The sequence below is a fragment of the Aptenodytes forsteri genome, unplaced genomic scaffold (genome assembly GCF_000699145.1).
Source record: "Aptenodytes forsteri isolate BGI_AS27 unplaced genomic scaffold, ASM69914v1 Scaffold14, whole genome shotgun sequence".
Lineage (NCBI taxonomy): Eukaryota > Metazoa > Chordata > Aves > Sphenisciformes > Spheniscidae > Aptenodytes > Aptenodytes forsteri.
In genome coordinates, this window is record NW_008794457.1 from 359,341 (window position 1) to 369,029 (window position 9,689).

Genomic DNA, 9,689 nt, shown 5'->3' on the forward strand with positions numbered 1-9,689 from the left:
CCATCACCCCGACCCCTACGGCACCGGGCTGCCAGTGCCCTGCCGGGAGCGCACTTACTGGTCCCAGCTCAGCAGGATCCTACAGGGTGAAACGCCGGGTCCCGCCCCAGGGATGGGACAACCCCGGCCGACGGATGGATCCCATTGGAAAGCCCACGAACGCACCCAGCAGAGAGTCCTCGGCGAGCCACACTCTGAGCAGGAACAACTTTAATGGGCACAAGTCTGGTGTGCGGGCGCGCTCATTAAACTTCTACACCATCCAAAAATAGACATTCAACAAAATAACAAAAATAGATTATTTCAGCTGCTGGAGGGTGTTGCGGGGGCAGAGTTATTCTGTCTTCACTGGGGAAGGACCCTCTCGGTGACCACCAGCAAGGGCTGAAGACGGGGCCTTTCCCACCCATCATCCCTGGCCTCGGGGCACGAGAGGGGATGTCCGGAGGCACTGGGGACCCTGTCCCTGCCCCTTCCACTTTCTACAGCCCCTGCTGCCTGGGCGAGCATCCCTCCCTCCTGCCTCAAGGATGCCAAGCCGAGGGATGCGCCGCTGCCCAGCAGGATGCGGTGGATGGGAAAATTGGGGAGGGGGCCGGCAGAGGCGAGGGGCTCGGGGCGGCCGGCCCCGCTGCAGGTCCCTGGGCTCCTAGCAGCCCTACGAGGTGGGTGCAGTAGCAAAGCGGACGGCGTCAGTCCTTCCTGCGGCTGTCCTCCACATGGGGAGCCCCAGCACGGCACGGTGGGGCCATTGCGGGGCTCAGCCAAGGTGGCTCTGGCTGCTGTTGGGCTGCAGTTTGACACTGTCGGAGCTGCTCTGCGAGTCAGGGGACTTTCTCGCCTGCAGCACCATGGTCCAGTACCAGAGGAAGATGAGGAAACCTGGGACAGGAGGGAGGAATCATAGAATCATTTAGGTTGGAAAAGACCTTTAAGATCATCAAGTCCAGCCATTAACCTAGCACTGCCAAGTCCACCACTAAGCCATGTCCCTTAGTGCCACGTCTACATGTCTTCTAAAGACCCCCAGGGATGGTGACTCAACCACTTCCCTGGGCAGCCTGTTCCAATGCTGGACAAGCCTTTCAGTGAAGAAATTTTTCCTAATATCCAATCTAAACCTCCCCTGGCGCAACTTGAGGCCGTTTCCTCTCGTCCTCTCGCTTGTTACTTGGGAGAAGAGACCAACACCCAAAGGGAAGGAAGGGTGGGTGAACCACCTCTAAGGACCAACAGCAGTCGAGAGCAAGCCAGCCAGCTTGGGGACAGCTCGTACCCCATCACTACCCCATCAATACCCCATGAAAGCCCCAGTGCCCTTTGGAGGAGCCCGGCATCCCAGGCTCACCTTGGAGGGAGTTGATGATGGTGAACATGTAGAGGGAGACGAGGCGGAAGACGCCGGAGGTGAAGGAGAAGAAGACCAGCACCCAGGGGATGCCCAGCAGGATGCTCAGCCCAAAGAGGGCTAGGACGTGCTTGAGCTTGTGGCCTTTCTTGTTCTGCCGGAGGATCTCCCGGATCATGGCCCCCAGCATGACCGAGTTAAAGAGGAACACCAGGCTGAACAAACCCAGGTTCACGACATTATGGATCAGGGGGCTCGTGATCCAGCATCTGGAGAGAGGAGAAAGGGCAGAGGGTTATGCTGTGTCATCCCACAGGGACATGAATTGGAGGGGTTGGGGGAAGCACGAAGGTGTGGTGCAAACCCAGCGCCCAGCTTAGTTAAACAGGGAGGGGGAATCCCCCACCACCACCCTGCACAAAGCCCCAGAAAACCCACAGGTGGGCTAAGGAAAGCCTGTAGGACACGATGAAGGTTTAGCCAGTTGGCTTTATCTAAGACCAGGGACCAGGCAACACACTTCCCATGACTTACATGGTTGCGTTGGTGGATTTGCCACCAACGGATTCATAGACGGGAATGGAGAAGGGGCCGTAGTTTGTCCAGCTAGCCATGAAGATCAGCATCACGCAGAAGAAAGGGAGTCCTGGGTGGCAAGAACAGAGTGAGGCGGCTGCCCTAGTCCCCAGCCCTCAGTCCTCCTGGAAGGATCTGTTGCCCCTTTCTGCCCGTATAGACTACAAACCAATGTCCTCCCTCCCAAGGGGGAACTGAGGATGGAGCATGCAACAAGGACACCTGGCGTAAGCCCCGGCCCGGGAGCGAGCTGTGCTGCATCGACCCCAGCTGGGGGTCTCCCAGGGCCGCGGAATTTTAGGCCATAAAAGATCATGAGATCTTCCTACCGCGGCTTCCTGCCCAAAGCATGGCAGAGATGCGTGGGTGCTTCCTGCATCAAACCCATGTCTCTGGGCTGCCCTGGATGTTTCTTTCAGAAAGAGAGGATCCCATTACTATTTAAAGACCCCAAGCAGTGGCTCTCACATGCCTCCCTTGCTGGGTGACCCACCCTTGCTCTAGCACCAGCTTCTGCTCTCAGCCACCAAGTCTCCTCCTCCACCGAGTCTCTCAACAGAGAGACCCCTCTGCTCTCAGACATCTGCTCCCCCACAGCTACGTCTCCATCCCCATCCAGGCACCACAGATGGTGGGAAAGACCTAGCGGGGTGCCCCTCCACCCCCATTGCCCATGCCCTCAGGGCATCTCTGCCTCCCCCATGCTCACCCCAGCCCACCAGGCAGAGCTTGAGGAGGAAGTGGTCATGGTAGGCGTTGAAGACTTCGATCACAAGCCGGTAGAGGTTGTAGCCCTCAATGCCCATCCAGGTGAGGCAGCTCAGGAGGGAGAAGTGCAGAAACAGCCCCCCAGCTCTGCAGACTGCCTCGCTGCTGCTGGAAGCCAAGTGCTCAGAAATGAGGAAGGTGACGTCCAGGAGGAAGATGGCACCCAGCAGGTTCATGTGGATGTGCATGCTTGTGATCTGGTCTCGCTGCTTGCTTCTGGAGAAGCGAGGAGGGGGGACACCTCACCACCGTGCCTGGCCAGCATGCTTGGTGTCCTACAACACCCCACAGCTCCACGTGGGGCAACTCACCCTCGCCAGAAGAGCCAGGAGACCCTCTGGCTGAGAGCCTAACCCCACGGGTAGGACCACCCGTTACATGTGCAAATTCAGGTCCCTGCAGCTGACCCTGCATTTCAGGTCTAGGCCATGGGGGGTAGAGAGTGACATCATTTCAGCTCTGAATCATCCAGCGACATGACTCAGGAGAAGACACTCATGTTCTCCACCGGGCCCTTGAAAAGGTCTTTGCAGGCTTCTGCTTGCCGGATCCATAACAACAACCAAGCTGATTTTCCAAAATCATTGAAAACAGCTGGTGTTTTCAAGCACCCTGCGGGAGACCTGACCAAGGGTGTGGTTTCTGGAGAGCAGAACTCTGCTTTCTTCAAGCATGGCTCCTTCATCATGCTTCTAGCCAGGACACCAACTGTGTTTGGAGAGCTTGCTCCCACCCAGGTGTAGTGGCAATGGACAGGACACAGGCGGGGAGCGTGGGGTGATCTGTCAGACCATACCTGAAGTAGAGGAAGAAGATGGTGCAAATGGATGCCAAAGCTGAGATCAGGCAGCCGATGTAGGTTATGATACTCAGGTAATCCCTGTGTATGTAGGCGATCTCTGGGGAGGATACCTGAGGAGAAGGAGGAACGAGAGATGGTGAGGAAAAAGAGCCGGTGGGAATGATGTAGAGAGCTGCGGGAAGGCGCTACCCACCATCAGCACGGCAAAGTAGGTGAGGTGGTTGCATCTGCAGTCCGTCTGGCTGTCCCCCGTTGCTGTTGCACAACCATAGCTGTCCCAGCTCCCAGAGCTGGCTGCGCAAGAGAAAGGGAGAGTGTCTGGTGAGCAGCAGGAACATCTGCTTCGGGTTTGTGGATCTTCAGGGCAAGGTGTCCATGGCAGGGGGGAGGACAAAAGTGGGGGTCCCAGTTTGTCCCATGCCAAGCATACACACTCAGACAGCACCCTCAGCACCAGGACCCATCCCTAGGGGAGGGAGAAAGCTCTTAAATTAGATATGGAGGGGAAAACCTGAAATCAACCCCATGGGAAAGGTTTACAGAGCTGGAGCGAGGAAGGGAGGTGTGGAGCGACTTTTACTCCTACCAGCAGGTCTGTGGTACCCTGCAAAAGGAGCAAAGGCAGCGCCTGGCTTCACACCCAAGTGCAGGAGCACTCACCGGTGGTGTCCTCCTGCCAGAAGACGCACAGCGGGGTCACATTCCTCTGCAATGACAAAACCATGGGCCCTGATCAGGATGGAGCTGTGGATTTGTCGCCCGGACAGCACATTTGATAGGGAAGAACATGGGGCAGGAGGCGAGACGGTCTCAGGAGACAAACCATCCCGTATCATGGGAGCAGGCTCCAGGTGGAGACCATTCTCTTGGCAGCTTGTGGAGCAGACGCTTCCTCCCAGGTCCCCTTTCTCAAACAAGGGGTTCAGCTTTGAGCAGGCGCCTGATAGGGTCATGAATGAGCCAAGGGATTGTTAACTCAAAGTGTCCCCCAGCCCTGGAGACTCTGCTGGAGGCGACATATCTGCAAAGCAGCATCTCCTGGACAGGAGCAGGCAGCGCCACCACCAGTGCACACAGTGAAGCCGTGATCACGATACAGCCCCAGAAGACGTAGCAGACCCTGTACAGGCAGGCCAAGGGCACAGACCTGCTGGATTGTGACCACTTTCTAAGCTGGCAGGGCCTGAGCCCTCCTTGCCCCTCCATTCCTGGTGGGACCAGGTTCGATGAGGCTGTTTCCCCACCTACCGGCAGCTGGTCATGGAAGAAAGTGAGGACCACTGGATCGGAGAGGTTGGCCACCACTGTGTCCACCAGGGAGATGCCGATCACCTTGTCACCCAGGACATGGCTGCTGTTTTCATCCTGTGGGAGAAGAGGAGGTGATGGCAGCATGGGAAGGATTGCTGCTGGGCATGAAGCAGGTGAGAGTCCCCAAGAAAGAGGTCCCATGCCTCTTTCCCCGTCAAGCTTCTAGCTCATCTCTGAAGCATCTTCTCCAAGCGAGCACCAGCACCCTGGTCTGGGTGGCATCCCTGCTGCCCTGTATCACCGGAGCCCCCGGCACGGTGGGGACACCCCACCATGCCACGTGTGTGGGCGTTACCTGGAACATGGTCTGGCTATTGATGTCCATGAGGAGCACCCTGTGCTCCACCACCTCCTCCCTCTCCTTTGCTGTCACGAACAGGCTGCTTGGCAGGTCCACTGCGAACCCATGGACCTCTCCACCCTCCTGCAAGGAGAGACTTGTCAGGAGAGAGGTTGGGAGAGGTGCTGTCGGACCAAGACCACCAGGGCAGGCTGCCCAGGACCCACCTCTCTTTGGGAAGCAAAGGCCAGGTGCTGAGGAGCCCAGGTGGGCTGGACCCTCAGGACGGTTGCGTGCACGGTGGCCTTCCCAAAGGTCTGGTTCTGCCCTTCAAGCTCCACCTTGGCCAGCGTCTTCTCCAGCTCCCCGAGTTTGCTGTCGGGGAAGGGGTGCAGTAAGCAGGATGCAGCAGGCACCGCACCGACAGCAGTGGGAACAGCATAAGCCAGGAACTCACCGCCGAAGCATCTGCTGCTCTGTGGTTCCCGCGGCCGGCGCCGGGGGCTGGGCGATGAGGCTGTCCAAGGCAGTGAGCTGCTCCTCCACATCTTGCTCCCAGACGGGCATGCTCTCTGGAGAGGCTGACGGGCACACAAAAGGAAACGTCGTGAGATGCATGGACAGAGCAGGCTTCCCCGTGCCCCGAACCAACCGGGCACAGTCCTGGTGGGAGCAGAAAGCAGAGGGCTTCAAGGTGACCCCAAGCTCAGGGAGCTGATGGAGACCCCAACCCAGAGGGCTTCTCCTGCTGCCAGGAGCTCGGCTCCCACCAAGGCCATCGGGACCAGGCTGGCTGAGGCTAGCTAGGTGCCTAGCAGTGCAGACGGGACCCTCGGAGACCTCTGCAAAGGCCATGATTTCCCAGGATTTTAGGGGCAAAACACTTGAAAATCTCCATCTTCATCTTTTGGGAGCCTGGGTACCGGGGTCTGCCTCTGGGCTTCTTCAAGCAAACCTATGTCCCCTTCCATCACCCTTCAGCTGTGTCTTCACATCATCACGCTGTAGCACATACTGGGACACCACCAATGCTCTGCCGATGGCTAGGGAACGGGCTGGGGATGAAACGAACGCTTTATTTCATTAAAATAACGTTGAATTGCCTTTACCGGGGAAGAAGTATTCAGATGCACTGTCAAGGGAGGTGTTCTTCCCACCCTTTGAGATGCAGGACACATTGAAGATGGAGGTGCTGGTTCGTTCAGTCTTCTGACTCTCCTTCCCCCGGGTGATGCTGCTGGACAGGTCCCCACCCAGGAGGAAGCTCTGCTTCCCATACACCAGCCTCAGGGTCCTGTTGGCCTTGAACCAGTAGAGGCAGAAGCGGTACCTGCCCAAAGCCGGGGGCAAGCTGTACTTGTAGTAAGAGTTTCTTCTGTTTGGCAAAAAGGGCCTTTTTATTATCAGCGCCTGGGCCGTGTTCTCGATGGTGATGGTGGCAGGGCCATGCTCATAGATGACGGAACTGTTCTGGGTCTGGTTTCGGTCACCGCAGAAGCAGAAGTCCTCTTCCCGGTGGCTGCTGGCTCCCACACCTGCGTTGCACAAGCAGACGGAGATGCCGGTTCAGCCGGAGGGGCGGCCACCCCTGGCAAACTCCCCACCCCCATGGCAGCCGCCGTGCGTGGCACACTGGGCTCTCTGCCCCAGACATCCCGACCCCGTCCTGGATGGGCTGCGTGATGTCGGCCACCTCCCTGACATCCCCATGGCCATGCTGGGAGGGTTTGCCGGGGAGCCAAGGCTCCTGGGGCAGCAGGACTTCCCACATCTTGGTGCCACCCTCTCCCAGGTGTCACCACCTGCGTCGGCAGAGACGGACAGAGGAGCTCTCCATCTCCAAAAGGGATGGATGGAGACCATCTCCTTACTCTGGAAAAGACCCATCCTGCCCCGGACACCCCACCAGAGGCAGCCCATGAGATGTTTCACCTCTGTGGAAGCCACAGCTGCAAACACCCCTTGGTGCCTCCCAGCCAATGTTTTGGGGCTGCCAATTATGTCCAGCAGCCCAAACCTGGCCCACCGGCCCGGGGCAGGACGTGGCTGAGGACAGCCTACCTTGGAGGGGGGAGAGAAGGAGCAGGAGGAGGACCTTCATCCCGGGCAGCTCTCTGCTTTGGCTTGGCCTCCGAGGAGAAAGCAGAGCCTGGAAGGGTACAAAGGAAAGGGGCCACGTGAGTATTTAGGTACCACCCATATCATGGGGTCAGGGGATGGAGAGCAAAGGCTGTGCCAGTGGGACACCGTCCGGTGTCACGGCCAGCTCCCCAGTGCCTCTGCCACCAGGAGGAGCCACGAGCACCGGGCATCCCGCCCGGCTGTGGGCTGGAAGGATGGGGAGGCCAGTAGCCGGGTCGCCGGGCTCTCAGCACAGGGAGGGTGCCCCACTGCCCCGGCACAGGCGTCAACCACCAACGATTCAGCGCGGGAGGGGTCCCCTCTTCCGCTCACTGCTTCACATCTTGGTTTGGGCCTTGGCTTCTTATCGTGAGTGATAGAAACAGAAGGAAACAGTGGTTTCCTAATTCGTCAGCCCTAAAACTATTTTCTCAGGTGCTTTCAGCTCCTGCAGATTAGCCGAGGAGCCAGGAATGTTGCAAACCACTCCGTTATTTCAGCCCGGCAGAAATGGGCTCTCCCGGGCTCGCGCCGGCGATGCCGATACAGCAACTATGGCTGCCAAAACCCCTTCTCCCCCTTGTGACCAGCCGGGCAACGTCCTCCGCATCCCCTTTCCCCATCCCTTCATCCTGCACTCTGCTTCACCACCCTTTTCTTTGTCTTTATATGTGGTCAGGGCTCCTGTAACCTGCACCCAGGCCAGCACCAAGCACCCTAGGGTGCTGCCACACCCACGTGCCCCACTCAGCCACAGCCTTCGCACCCGCAGCCCTTCCCATCGCACTTTCCGCCTTCCCCACACCGTGAACTGCATCTCCGGTGCTGCTGGGGTGCACCGAGCTTCACCTCCTCCTCACACTGCTGTCAGCCCAGCAACGGGTCGAGGCTGGTGGGACCCATCCTGCCAGGGTCCAGCAACCAGCGAGAGCCACCCCAGGGTGGGACAGCATCGGCAGGAGCCGCCAGACCGGCCAGCAGAGCCAAACACTTTGCCAATGCCCAAAGCCAAGCCGGCATCTGGTTTGCCACTGCTGCATCCCACTCCTGTGCCGCTCTCAAAGCACCCTCCTTGAAATGCACTGAGTGGCCAAATTCTGTTTCGTGTGCCACAAGCAGGTGCCAGGGCACCCACCAGCATAACCTGCAAAGGCTCATGAGCTCTCCCAGGCACCCAGCAGTCGTCAGGTGGGAAGGCTGGGGGGAAAACCACTTGCTTGAAAACTTGGCGTCCCTGTTAGCAGGTTTCTCCCACCAGCACGGGTTTCTCCTGGCGGTTTCTCCGGCCGGCACGGGTCCAGGGCACATCCTGCACTGGCACAGCCCGCTCACCGTCCCTCCCCGTCTGCTTCTTGCAGCAGTTTATCACTGGAAGACAGGGGCTTCGGGTAGTTAATTAACCTGCTGCCATGGGCATAATTGAGTGTAGCGCTAACGAGGTTCCCCAATGTGGGTTGGGAGGGTATGGCACAGGCATGACTTGGCAGCAGTAGCTGGATGCGGATGGGGCTGGCATCCCGGTGCCTTGCCGCACACTTGGGAATCACACACGTGTATCCAAAAAGCACGGATCCGGGGTGGCAAAATGCCGGTGGCAATGGGAAACACCTGGATCGCTTAAAAGCAACGGAGCGGCACACGAATGCCAACCATGGCGTGATGGCACAGAGCCAGTTTGCCGGGAAAGCATCCCCTCCGGGTGGGGAATGCTGAATCCCAACAAGGCTTCAACCCATCCCACTGCGCTGGCTCCGTTGGGATTCTATTGGGGCGGTCGGAGGACAGGATCAGCCCCTTTCAGCCGTTACTCAACCGGGACCAGAAATCCCTGTGGGGATGTGGGTGGGGGAGCTGGTATTTCCCCTCCAAGCCCTATATGGTCCCGCTCGCCCCGACGCCGATTGCAGTTTCCTGAGCCAAACAATAGCAAGAGAAAATCCCCCAAAAATGGTTTTGCAGCGGGTGAACAAGGTTCCCATCCATGCCGGCGATAAGCAGTGTCGGAGGGAGGCGGATGCACCGAGCCCACGCCGGGGCTGGATCCTGCTCCGTCATCTTCCCATCCCTGGGTGGCAGTGGGGACACGCGGCATCGCCGCCCCTGGGTACCCGTGGCGATGCCGTGCATCCCCGCTGCCACCGGGGCATCTCCCCAGTGTCACCCATCTTCAAAGCCCCGCACTATCATGGTGACCAAGCAGAGACCCCCTTTGGCAGGATGGCTTTACCCGCTGCCCCAGCCAGAGCCTGGGGGCTGAGTTCCTCCAAGAACAATAACGCATAGAAAAACTCCTGGTTTGGCTCCAAAATCAGCCAGAAGATGTAAAAAGAGGTGGCAGGGACACCGCCGACGCTATGCAGTCTGGACCAGGCTCCCTCACCACCGGCACGGAGGGAGGCTCAGCCCTGGGCATCACATTGTATCCTCCCACTAAAAGAACATGCTGATCTCGGAAAGAAAAGCCAAGGAATAATATTGCGGCC

The 9,689-nt window shown here is 58.6% G+C and overlaps 1 protein-coding gene across 1 annotated transcript; it reads right to left on the bottom strand.

Moving 5' to 3' along the window:
- Positions 1-202: 202 nt before the first annotated feature.
- Positions 203-7,347, bottom strand: ADGRG1 (adhesion G protein-coupled receptor G1). Its single transcript, XM_009290740.2, has 13 exons — positions 7,147-7,347; positions 6,195-6,620; positions 5,543-5,666; positions 5,313-5,460; positions 5,101-5,229; positions 4,743-4,859; positions 4,155-4,200; positions 3,688-3,788; positions 3,489-3,604; positions 2,634-2,908; positions 1,883-1,994; positions 1,349-1,617; positions 203-882 (listed from the first exon to the last, which is right to left on the bottom strand). Exons 1-13 carry the CDS (start codon positions 7,184-7,186, stop codon positions 761-763), a joined length of 2,025 nt encoding a protein of 674 aa, XP_009289015.1. The 5' UTR covers positions 7,187-7,347; the 3' UTR covers positions 203-760.
- Positions 7,348-9,689: the final 2,342 nt, after the last annotated feature.